At 54.3% G+C, this 12,772-nt stretch overlaps 1 protein-coding gene across 1 annotated transcript; it reads left to right on the top strand.

The window, feature by feature from the left end:
* Positions 1–3,872: 3,872 nt before the first annotated feature.
* LOC144889321 (exportin-2-like) lies at positions 3,873–12,500 on the top strand (the record flags this gene model as incomplete). The annotated part of the gene is made up of 6 exons (XM_078769449.1): positions 3,873–3,970; positions 5,605–5,690; positions 8,074–8,155; positions 10,785–10,931; positions 11,089–11,320; positions 11,405–12,500. Coding segments are annotated over 6 exons (735 nt in total), but the record flags the coding sequence as incomplete, so codon positions are not given.
* Positions 12,501–12,772: the final 272 nt, after the last annotated feature.

Raw genomic sequence — 12,772 nt, 5'->3', positions numbered from 1 at the left:
GGAGGCGGGGGGGAGAGGCCGAGGACGGGAGGCGGGGGGGAGAGGCCGAGGACGGGAGGCGGGGTGGAGAGGCCGAGGACGGGAGGCGGGGGGGGGAGAGGCCGAGGACGGGAGGCGGGGGAGAGAGGCCGAGGACGGGAGGCGGGGAGAGAGGCCGAGGACGGGAGGCGGGGGAGAGAGGCCGAGGACGGGAGGCGGGGGGAGAGAGCCGAGGACGGGAGGCGGGGGAGAGAGGCCGAGGACGGGAGGCGGGGGAGAGAGGCCGAGGACGGGAGGCGGGGGGGAGAGGCCCGAGGACGGGGAGGCGGGGGGGAGAGGCCGAGGACGGGAGGCGGGGGGAGAGGCCGAGGACGGGAGGCGGGGGAGAGAGCCGAGGACGGGAGGCGGGGGAGAGAGGCCGAGGACGGGAGGCGGGGGAGAGAGGCCGAGGACGGGAGGCGGGGGAGAGGCCGAGGACGGGAGGCGGGGGAGAGAGGCCGAGGACGGGAGGCGGGGGAGAGAGCCGAGGACGGGAGGCGGGGGGGAGAGGCCGAGGACGGGAGGCGGGGGTGGAGAGGCCGAGGACGGGAGGCGGGGGGGGGAGAGGCCGAGGACGGGAGGCGGGGGGGGAGAGAGGCCGAGGACGGGAGGCGGGGGGGAGAGGCCGAGGACGGGAGGCGGGGGAGAGAGGCCGAGGACGGGAGGCGGGGGAGAGAGGCCGACGGGAGGCGGGGGGAGAGAGGCCGAGGACGGGAGGCGGGGGAGAGAGGCCGAGGACGGGAGGCGGGGGGGGGGAGAGGCCGAGGACGGGAGGCGGGGGAGAGAGGCCGAGGACGGGAGGCGGGGGGGGAGAGAGGCCGAGGACGGGAGGCGGGGGAGGAGAGGCCGAGGACGGGAGGCGGGGGGGAGAGGCCGAGGACGGGAGGCGGGGGGGAGAGGCCGAGGACGGGAGGCGGGGGGGAGAGGCGAGGACGGGAGGCGGGGGGGGGGAGAGGCCGAGGACGGGAGGCGGGGGGGGAGAGGCCGAGGACGGGAGGCGGGGGGGGGGGAGAGGCCGAGGACGGGAGGCGGGGGGAGAGGCCGAGGACGGGAGGCGGGGGGGAGAGGCCGAGGACGGGAGGCGGGGGGAGAGAGGCCGAGGACGGGGAGGCGGGGGGAGAGAGGCCGAGGACGGGAGGCGGGGGAGAGAGGCCGAGGACGGGAGGCGGGGGGGAGAGGCCGAGGACGGGAGGCGGGGGGGAGAGCCGAGGACGGAGGCGGGGGGAGAGGCGAGGACGGGAGGCGGGGGGAGAGGCCGAGGACGGGAGGCGGGGGAGAGAGGCCGAGGACGGGAGGCGGGGGGAGAGAGGCCGAGGACGGGAGGCGGGGGAGAGAGGCCGAGGACGGGAGGCGGGGGAGAGAGGCCGAGGACGGGAGGCGGGGGAGAGAGGCCGAGGACGGGAGGCGGGGGAGAGAGGCCGAGGACGGGAGGCGGGGGAGAGAGGCCGAGGACGGGAGGCGGGGGGGAGAGGCCGAGGACGGGAGGCGGGGTGGAGAGGCCGAGGACGGGAGGCGGGGGGGGGAGAGGCCGAGGACGGGAGGCGGGGGGGGGAGAGGCCGAGGACGGGAGGCGGGGGGGGGAGAGGCCGAGGACGGGAGGCGGGGGGGGGAGAGGCCGAGGACGGGAGGCGGGGGGGGGAGAGGCCGAGGACGGGAGGCGGGGGGGGGGGAGAGGCCGAGGACGGGAGGCGGGGGAGAGAGGCCGAGGACGGGAGGCGGGGGAGAGAGGCCGAGGACGGGAGGCGGGGGAGAGAGGCCGAGGACGGGAGGCGGGGGGGAGAGGCCGAGGACGGGAGGCGGGGGGAGAGGCCGAGGACGGGAGGCGGGGGGGAGAGGCCGAGGACGGGAGGCGGGGGGGAGAGGCGAGGACGGGAGGCGGGGGGGGGAGAGGCCGAGGACGGGAGGCGGGGTGGAGAGGCCGAGGACGGGAGGCGGGGGGGGAGAGGCCGAGGACGGGAGGCGGGGGGGGGAGAGGCCGAGGACGGGAGGCGGGGGGGGGAGAGGCCGAGGACGGGAGGCGGGGGGGGGGAGAGGCCGAGGACGGGAGGCGGGGGGGGAGAGGCCGAGGACGGGAGGCGGGGGAGAGAGGCCGAGGACGGGAGGCGGGGGAGAGAGGCCGAGGACGGGAGGCGGGGGAGAGAGGCCGAGGACGGGAGGCGGGGGAGAGAAGCCGAGGACGGGAGGCGGGGGAGAGAGGCCGAGGACGGGAGGCGGGGGAGAGAGGCCGAGGACGGGAGGCGGGGGAGAGAGGCCGAGGACGGGAGGCGGGGGAGAGAGGCCGAGGACGGGAGGCGGGGGAGAGAGGCCGAGGACGGGAGGCGGGGGGAGAGAGGCCGAGGACGGGAGGCGGGGGAGAGAGGCCGAGGACGGGAGGCGGGGGAGAGAGGCCGAGGACGGGAGGCGGGGGAGAGAGGCCGAGGACGGGAGGCGGGGGAGAGAGGACGGGAGGCGGGGGAGAGAGGCCGAGGACGGGAGGCGGGGGAGAGAGAGGCCGAGGACGGGAGGCGGGGGAGAGAGGCCGAGGACGGGAGGCGGGGGAGAGAGCCGAGGACGGGAGGCGGGGGAGAGAGGACGGGAGGCGGGGGAGAGAGGCCGAGGACGGGAGGCGGGGGGGAAGAGGCCGAGGACGGGAGGCGGGGGGGGGGGGGGAGAGGCCGAGGGCGGGAGGGGAGAGGTCGAGGACGGGAGGCGGGGGGGGGAGAGGCCGAGGACGGGAGGCGGGGGGGAGAGGCCGAGGACGGGAGGCGGGGGGGGAGAGGACGGGAGGCGGGGGGGGAGAGGCCGAGGACGGGAGGCGGGGAGGGAGAGGCCGAGGACGGGAGGCGGGGGGGAGAGGCCGAGGACGGGAGGCGGGGGGGAGAGGACGGGAGGTGGGGGGGGGGAGAGGCCGAGGACGGGAGGAGGGGGGGCGAGGACGGGAGGTGGGGGGGGGAGAGGCCGAGGACGGGAGGGGGGGGCGAGGACGGGAGGAGGGGGGGCGAGGACGGGAGGAGGGGGGGAGAGGCCGAGAACGGTAGGAGGGGGGGGGAGAGGACGAGAACGGGAGGAGGGGGGGGGAGAGGCCGAGAACGGGAGGAGGGCGGGAGAGGACGAGAACGGGAGGAGGGGGGGGAGAGGCCGAGAACGGGAGGAGGGGGGGAGAGGCCGAGAACGGGAGGAGGGGGGAAGAGGCCGAGAACGGGAGGAGGGGGGGAGAGGCCGAGAACGGGAGGAGGGGGGGAGAGGCCGAGAACGGGAGGAGGGGGGGAGAGGCCGAGAACGGGAGGAGGGGGGGAGAGGCCGAGAACGGGAGGAGGGGGGGAGAGGCCGAGAACGGGAGGAGGGGGGGAGAGGCCGAGAACGGGAGGAGGGGGGGGAGAGGCCGAGAACGGGAGGCGGGGGAGAGGGAGACAGACAGTCTCTGGTGAACAAATTGAAGTTTGCGGCCTACCCAGGCTTCCTGTTGTTGGTTTTTCCTTACTGCAGCTGTGTTTTGGGTCCCGGTATGCTTCAGAAATGTTTTTGTGGTGGTTCGTGGAAATGTTTTTCTGCAAATAAAATCCCCATGTAGTAACAGTTTATATCGATTCCTTCCAACCTCGCATCAGAGTATTCATCGTTCACTGCACTCCTAATCAGAATCAGTCGTTGCTGTCATGAATTGACGTATCGTCGTCAAGCTCAAGAATGAGGAGTTCGTCTCAATCCGGAACCTAGATGGTTTAGTTAGGATACTCTTCCGGATTCCCTGAAACACCCAGATCCCACCAAGTCTGGTTCAATGTGTAAACTTCCTCTTTGCTTTTATTTTCTGCTACATACGAGTCTTTCTGCTTGTATTATAATAATCTTTCTCTTTCTCTTTCTTTTCACAGCCTGGCCTGCTTGGAGTCTTCCAGAAGCTAGTCGCATCAAAAGTGAATGACCACCAAGGTTTCTACCTCCTTGACAGCATCGTGGAGTACATGCCCGCGTGAGTTTTGACGATGGCCTTGCGGCCACGCACTTTGCACGATGCGATAATGCGCCTTTCCTGGGAGACCAAGGGAGAAGGAAAGTGAAAGGCCTGCACACTAAGATGTCTGAAAGAGGACTGTTGGTGGACGTTCTCGTGAAGACGTTAATTCATCTAGCTTTGGGGGGAGGGGAGGGGGCGAAAAGGTTGACCAACAGGTTTAATCCACATTTAGCGAAAAACTGTTCTAAAGATCTTGAATCTGAGATTCATGGCGGAAGCAGAGTGCCACTGGAAGAGTGGAGTTTGGATTTGTAAGAGGCTGTGGAACAAGAGAGCCAATAGCAGTGGCGGAACTTATTTGTAGGGTGAAGGACGGAGCAATGGTTGAGAAATATTTTCGTGCGTTCTGGAGCGAGCAAGGAAACACATATAATTCGAGTGAACAGGCCATTGACTAAGAATGCAACAGCGTAAGATCATTAATACTATGTATATGGGTCATTTGATCGATCTGTATCGAGTTTCTGAAACTGTAATGACAGGAAGAGTATTAGGGAATCCTAGTGTCCAAAGACTAATGTCAGTCCGCATTAGCAGACGATTCGAACAACACAATGAGACTCCAAGAGGGATCGAGCCACAGACCGAACCCAGGCCTCTTCTGGGCACGCTCAGTCTGCCAGTAACACACTTCTGGTGAAACTGCCAAAATCCGGACTCGCTGCTCACCCCCCACTCATCTGTTCCTTGTTTCTCTCAACTGTGGAACCAACTTCTTCAGTCTCTTCAATCTGATTCATCCTTCTTGGGCGCTTCAAGTCAGCTGTTCATTACTATTTCAGGTCACCACCCCCCTTCAAATCGGTCCATAACCATGATATATTCTACCCACATTATCCTACCTCTTTCCAGGTTATTGCCCCCGACCCCCTCCCCCACTCCCTTACCATCCAATTCGTGTTATTTATTTATTTTTGATTTATGTTTCTTCCAAAATTTTCTCTTCCACTTCTGTGACTTACAGTTTGTGCCGGTATCCAGTTGGTTCAACACCTAGGTCTTCCTCGCCTCTCCCTTTCCTCTTCCTTTACCCCATGTTCTTTCTTCCTCCAAGTTTCCTCTATTTTTCCCCTCTAGACTGCTGCTTATGTGTTCCCACTCTTCACCCCCTCTTTTTTTGATGTTCTTGTCATTCTGCTATGACCTGGTCCAGTCTGTGTTCTAGCTTTTCCACTTGCGTCAACTCTGTATATAAATAAATAAATAAATAAATAAAGGACCTCGTAAGGCACGAGGATAGCTTATTGGGAGTTGGCTTGCCGCTCACCTCTGAGGTCCGGTTTTTGTCTCGATCCGTCTTGGAGTTTCATGGACATGTTTTATTTCTTAAAAACCCTGAGTGTGGTGCTGTGGGTGCGGGAGGGGCCTCTGCGCGGCAGACGTGGAGACGAGCTTCCCTTGCGATTCGTGCAGAGGAATTTGAACATCTCACCAATATACGAGCTTTGACCTTTGAAGAGAGAGAGAGAGAGAGAGGGGGAAAATGAGGTGTAAGCGATTAGGAGAAGCATCTGAGTGTCACTCTTCCTCTCTTCTTCACCCACACCCCAGCAATCTCATTAAATGTTCCCTTCTCTCCATTTTTGCAGGAGTGTGATAAACGAGTACAAGAAACAAATTTTCATCTTGCTTTTCCAACGCCTTCAAAGTTCCAAGACCACAAAGTTTATCAAAAGTGAGCCTGCAATTTGCCGAAACGCCGCGCCCCGCAGCCGCCCATTCGTTTGCTCTTCGTGACCCTGCTGGACCGGGCCTTTGGGTGTCTCCGGTTTTTTCTTTGACATAGCGTTGTAGGAATGAACCTGCCATTTCTCTGTGTGTTGATCTTTGTTAAAATAGTCACCTTTACGATCAAACGACAGGACTCATTGCTGCTTATAAACGTCCGCAGTTTGTGAATCTGAACTTTATTTTCACACTTTCTCACCTTTACTTGTTTATTTATTTTTGTCACAATTTTACACTTCTGCTAGGTGGTGTATTGGTACAGTGTGCAGGTAACTCTTGCATGCCTTAGATTCAATACAGAACTTATTTTGTGAGGTAACGTTGCATGCCCCATAATACAATACAATATTTGTTATCATGCAAGACTGTAATGTTTGTGCAGGTGAGACGTTTATTGTAAATGTTGATTTGTATAAACAGGTAACGGGTTATCATGTTGAAGTTGGTCTTTAACCTGTGGAGTTTCACTGCGTTTTGAGAGATTTAGAAGAAGATTTATAAATGATCTCTTCTACCCCAAATTACCCCATTCCCAAGCGCTATATTTCCAGGTTACTGTGACTCTCCCCCCGCCCCCCATCTCCCTCTCCTCTTCCTCACCTATTTTTGTTCATTTTGTAGTCAGGTGGTTTGTTCCTTTTGTTTCATCCCCACTTTCCCCTTTGTCTTATTGCTGTGTTTAATTCCTGAGTTGTTTTGAGTGAGTGAGTTTTTGAGTGAGTTCCTGAGCCTGAGTTATGTGCAGATTGTGTATGCAAATTCTGGTGGAGATTGGCCCAGCCGGTTTACTTTTGCTTGCAATATGTCCAAGGTCTACAAGAGCTCCGCGTTGTTGTTGTTGTTGTTGTTGTTGTTGTGGTTCTTTTTGGGTGTCGATTTTTGAAATGTGCACCCATTGGTCAGTCAGCTGCCAGACCACACCCACATTTGTTGCTTGACTCCACCCACCAATGCATCCAGACCAAATAATATGGCCACCATCCCGGTGGGCCTAAGACATCAGGCCTGTAGGCCTCTGCTTGATTATCCACTGCTCGGATTTGTTGCGTCAGATTTCCATTGGCTTTGTTTGGGTTGAGTGTTATTCACGAGGAGGGACCAAAAAATCGAATTGATGTCGATAGCGTTGCGTAATTTTTGAACGGCCCCATAATGGGGTTAAACAATCCGTTGCCGTGTGACGAATCGGATCGTTCTGAAATAACTGGTGGAGCGTGATACGGATGAGAGTGTCGAGTTAATTTTTAAATAGCGCATTAAATGCATGTTTCCCAATCGGCCCGTTTCCAGATTTTGTCGCTAGTTGTGACTACAGTGCGATCATTCATGTTTTAGGTGCAGCATATGGTGTATTGCAGACGGTTCCTTTTTGCGGGGGTACCCGATTTTTACCCGATCCTGGTGGGAGGTCTAAACAAAATCGAAAATCCGAAATATTTTACAAAAATGTTTATATTGGTTACAGATAGTGTACTGTAGATGGGGAGATCTCTGGAGCCGTTACATTGTGGGTAGTCGGTAGTCAACATGTAAACCTACAGTAATGCTCGGCCGTATCCTGGAATTGATTACGCATCGGGAAGCACAGTTCCTTCTCTGGGGTGTTTAATTTGCCGGGAAGATAAAGTTTGATCTCGACGCTGCACCCTACTTAAATTAAACTTATCAGACGGCGTCTGTGGTTGCTTCGCAACCTGTCGAGCCGTGGTCACCCCGAGGCGAAGCCGTAACGATATGCTACAGTCAGTTTAAAAAAAAAAAACTCCTGGCGATGTGTGACCGCGAAAGGCTGAAGATGATGCGTTCTCACCAAACGTTTGTGCTTCTTAGCACGGATAGTAAGGAGATTGGTTGGGAAGGTGTATGGAATTGTATAGTAATCAAAGAAAGGTCTTCACACTGACACGCACAGATATTTCTGTCAATGCTGTCGCTGATGACTCGCCAATAATTGATGAGTCCTGTCCGGCGGCTGAGGGGTATGTAGCATTGGTATTGTCATGTATGCGCTACTTGTTAATGTTTTGCCGCTGTGGAGGAACCCAGGTGGGGTTTGAAACCGCAAACTGCTTACGTTGTTTGGCTTTTAATGATTCCTCTATATGCAGCTTTGTACAGCTGGAAGTGCCTGGGAGGAGTCTCTGTAATATATGCTCTTCGAATTTTTCCTATTGTGACAAATCCAGATTCCGTATTGGAAGCACAAAACGGAAGGTTGACTGTGCCCCCACCTCTGGAATTTCAGGCTGTATTTCATCAAATCTTCATGATGTGAAACTGTCCTAAAGCTCGCTCACCCCGATTAATTTTTTTTCCCTCCATCCCACCAGGTTTCCTGGTGTTCATAAACCTGTTCTGTGTGAAGTATGGTGCAATCGCTCTCCTAGAACTGATCGACAGCATCCAGCCCAGGTTCATTTTTGCACATCCGGCAATTTTTACAAGCAAAATGTAAATCCTTCTTAAAAAGGAATTTGATTCGTTTTGTGCTTTTAATATATTTTTTTGATATCTGGAGTGATGGCATGTTGTGATGCTGAGGTACTGTTGGGTACAGTGGTGGCCTGTATTTTGAGAGGACCCCTGGACTGAGGCTCTCGGTTTTTGGTTCAAATGCAGCTGTGAGGGCAACAGTATTGAGGATTTGATTTGAATATCAAGGAAGTCGAGCTCGTTTTGGGAGAATTGCCGAGTCACTATTGCACTGCCGGTGAAAACCTAGCAGGCCTTCAGGGTGGGGGATAATCTGCCTGCCCCATTCCGTTCTGATCAACAACACACAACATGCATTTTAAAAGCCATTTTCCCTGCCAGAGCGGGGGTTAGCCTTGCGGTCCCCATGACAATCTTCTCCATTTTGCCCTATTTTCTGCATCTTTCCTTGTTAACCCCCTTGCCCGCATTTCTTCTTCCACCATCTTTAGCCAAGTCTTTCTCGGTCTTCCCCGTCCTCTGCTTCCTTCTACATTCATTTCCACCACTCTTCTCAACCAGTCACTTTCATCCTTCCTCAACACATGACCAAACCATCTCAACCTGTTCCTCTTCACAGCATCAATCACAGGCTCTATTCCCATCATCTTTCGCAATTCATCATTTGTCTTCCTCTGAGCATGAGACTGATCCGTTCTGATCCGTTCTGATCCGTTCCGTTCTGTTCCGTTCTGATCGTTCTGATCATGTGATGTTAATGGACTCATTATTTTCCTTTGGCACAAAAAGGCAAGTCTGAACAACTTGGGGTCATACCCACTTATCGAGTCCGAATGCTCTTCATTGGATCTAAAATTGTTTTTTAAACTAAGGCAGTGACAATTTACTAAATTTAACAGTTATTGTACACTGTGCTACCAAAAGTCATGGGACACCTCTCTTGAATTGCGAAAATCGCCCACACCGTGAATTTGATTCTGCACAGCCGTAAATAGTATTAACAGTTTGTTCTCGCTGATCAGTTTCGGAGCATTCTATCCCAGAGGAAGGCATTTCAAACATCCTTGCAATTGCGGTTTAGCAAAACCAATGCAGAGCAGTGAAATTTGCCTCGGGGAAAGATTGGAGCAAGGAACGGATTGCATCAAATCTTTTATTTTGTGGCTTTCATCACATCAAACCTTCAATGTGTGACAAAATAACTTCGGAAATTGTTTTGATGTCGGGCAAGCACTAGTATATGTTTGTTGAGTTGTGCATTCCCTGAAATACCACGGAAGATTATTTCTACACGCGCATCTTTATCGGGTCGATGCGTGACGGTCACATGGCTTGGTGCAATGATCTCTCTCCAAAAGCACCTTCTGGTGAACCCTCCGATCTACTTTCTTAATAATCCTCTTGAGGAAGTTCAGTCAATAAAACTCCTGGGTCTCACTATGATCCATGATCTTTCTTGGATAAACCACATTTCAAAGTTGGGTTCTAAGGCCAGTTGGCCTCTGACTGGGCATCCGCTGTTGTACAAAGTCCTTCCGTGGCGCACCTGAACTCTTATCCACCTACACGGCAGGCCTTCATGCACGGATTGATGAAGCACTGCTCTCCCCAATGGGCTGGTTCCCTTTCCTCACATTTTGCTCAGCTTGACGCCATGGAAACCAAGGCCTTCAAGATAATTGGAATCTCTTGCGTTGAAGCCGAGTCTATAGGCCTATGACTATGGAGACTTTTTTGTGTATGTATGTAATCAACATTGGACGACACATGAAATATCTAACAATACTTTTGATCTGACCCTGGGTTCATGCCCCAGGGGTGGGGACTTGGGGTCACAGGGGTCTTCTTCTTCTGCAGCATCATTAGCCCACTTCAGGTGGGGTCGCTGACATTATTCCTGCTCCACTATTTGGGTCGATCGTACATCCGTTCTTTCTCCACACCTTTTCCCTTCACGTTTGCTTCCACCCAATCACACCATCTCCTCTTCGGTCTGCCTCACCGTCTCTTTCCAGGTGGTATCATTCTCATCATCCTTCTACTCACATGTTCCTCGTTCCTTCCCATAACATTTCAATCTACTTCCCTGTACCTTCTTAGATGCTTCAACGACCTTCATATTTCCTCTGATGTATTTGTTCCTCACATGGTCGTCTCGCTTCGCACCACCAACCATCTCAGCATCGTCATCTGTTGCATCTAATCTTTGCTCGAACCTTCTTATCATTGGCCATGTCTCTGCGCTGCACTACAGTGCCGGCCTCACCACATTTCTGTACGCATTTCCCTTGAGCATCTGATCCTCACCACAATTCTGTACGCATTTCCCTTGAGCATCTGATCCTCACCACAATTCTGTACGCTTTTCCCTTGAGCATCTGATCCTCACCACAATTCTGTACGCTTTTCCCTTGAGCATCTGATCCTCACCACAATTCTGTACGCTTTTCCCTTGAGCATCTGATCCTCACCACAATTCTGTACGGTCTCATCAGCATCTTTCTCTTCAAAACGGGGAAACAAACAATGTTTTGACTCTAAATTTGATATTCCATGTGGAAACTTAGTGTTCTTCCTGCTTACTGTGCATCTTCTCCATTGAATGCAGTCTCTTTGGGATGGTGCTCGAGAAGGTGCTGGTCCCGGAAGTGCAGAAGGTATCCGGCACTGTTGAACGCAAGATCTGTGCCGTTGGCATGACTCGAATTCTCACGGAGTGCCCTGCCATGATGAACTCCGGTTACAGCAAGCTCTGGTAATTTTTCCTTAATGTGTGGATCGTTTTGCTTGCGTCCTCCAAGCACTCGTTACCTTCTGCAAGCCTCTTTTTCATGAAAACTATCGCCAAGTGCCGATTTTGTTTTTGACTCTGTCTCCGACTGCATTCGACCTTAAACTTCCCACACCACTAGGAGTCCGGTCCTTCAGGCCTTGGTCAGCCTGTTCGAGCTCCCTGAAGACGACTCTGCTCCATGCGATGAGCATTTTATTGAAGTGGAAGAGTCACCTGGCTACCAGGCGGCGTTCTCCCAGCTCGCTTTTGCCGGACGCCCACAGCACGACCCGGTGGGGCCCAACATCGCCAATGCGAAGCTGCATCTCGCCCACTCCCTGCGCACTCTCAGCACAGCCTGTCCCGGGCGGGTACGTACGTGGCACTCGCCAATCCTAAAAAGATTTGCCTCATCTACCCGGATTCGACGTCCTCAGTATTCCTTTTGCTTCCAGGTTCAGTCGATGATCAGCAGTGACCTCAGCCCCGAGGTGACGCAGTACCTGCACGGGTACCTTCAAGCTGCCAGCGTCACCCTGGCTTGATTGCCGGAGGTTTTGGTCTGATCGTGGAAAATCATGCAGCAGAATTGGCCTTGGCCCGATGGAAATCGATCGACATGCCTGCAACGTGTCATCTGCAAATAATGGCGGGGTTTTTTTTTCTGCGTTTCTCTTCCTTTGTGGGTAATCCAAAGTACGCTTTTGTCGTCGTCACAGTCTTGTTGTCTTCACGAGTTGTTTCGTTGCTTCTTCACAGCTTTGAACACCCCTCGTCCTCATGACACCTGTTAGGCATTGAAGTTGGAGCCCGTTAGACCCGTCCGTGCAGCGATGTTGACGTCTGGGCGCCGTTAACGACTCGTTTACTCGGTAGTTTGGATTATCCAAGAGGGGCTTTTGAGCATCGTTAAAATAATTTGTACTTTGGCACAGCTGCAGATCGTGTGATTGTAATGTGACGCTTGTGGAGATACCCGGAATGTTTTCCCCTTTTCTCCCCTCTTTTTCCTCTTTTCTCCCCCCTTTTCCCCCCTTTTTCCCCGTTTTCCCCTTCCCCCCCCCCCCTCCCGTCCTCTTTGTCATGGGTCTTAATCTTATGGGACTTAAAGCTAAATAAATAAATTGCTTTGGCACGCTTGTTCACAGCAAAATGTCACCCAAAGATCGCTCGCTAGGAAATAATTTATTGTTTTTCCAATTGTTCAATGGATTCCCAACTTTCTGGACTTTTTGCTGAGTGTGTTCTTTGTTTGCATCATTTTCCGGAGAATTTGCATTTCATCCCCAAACTTACCTGCGGCCTGCCGACAGCAGCCTCGACTAAGGACGCGTTATCCCCTTAAGCTGTACATTCGTCGACTAGTCGTTTGTGACGAGGATGGACTTTGTTGTGCACCTTTTCAAACGAGTTTCAACTTTGCTTAATGTTGCAATTTGAGGCTTTGTTACAAATACCTGTTTAGTTTCTTTTTCTTCCACCTTAAAAAAATAATAATAATAAAACTTAATTTGTAACAATGACGTCATTCTTTAAAAGCTATTGCCGACATATCCTGTTGTATTTTTGTTCACTTTGTCCAGGAAATGGTTTTACGGTTCTTTATTTAACTCCAATTTTCCAATACAGTACTGGTCCAATTTTCCAATTTTCCAATTTCCAATACAGTTTCCAATACAGTTTCCAAACAAGGAGTTTCCAATACTTAATCGTTGAGAGAGAGGAAGACAAATGATGAATTGCAAAAGATGATGGGAATAGAGCCTGTGATTGATGCTGTGAAGAGGAACAGGTTGAGATGGTTTGGTCATGTGTTGAGGAAG

This window comes from Myxine glutinosa, unplaced genomic scaffold (genome assembly GCF_964187855.1).
Source record: "Myxine glutinosa unplaced genomic scaffold, kmMyxGlut1.1 SCAFFOLD_2599, whole genome shotgun sequence".
Taxonomy (NCBI): Eukaryota; Metazoa; Chordata; class Myxini; order Myxiniformes; family Myxinidae; genus Myxine; species Myxine glutinosa.
Note: the sequence above shows the minus strand (reverse complement) of the source record. Positions and strands in the feature narration are given on the sequence as shown.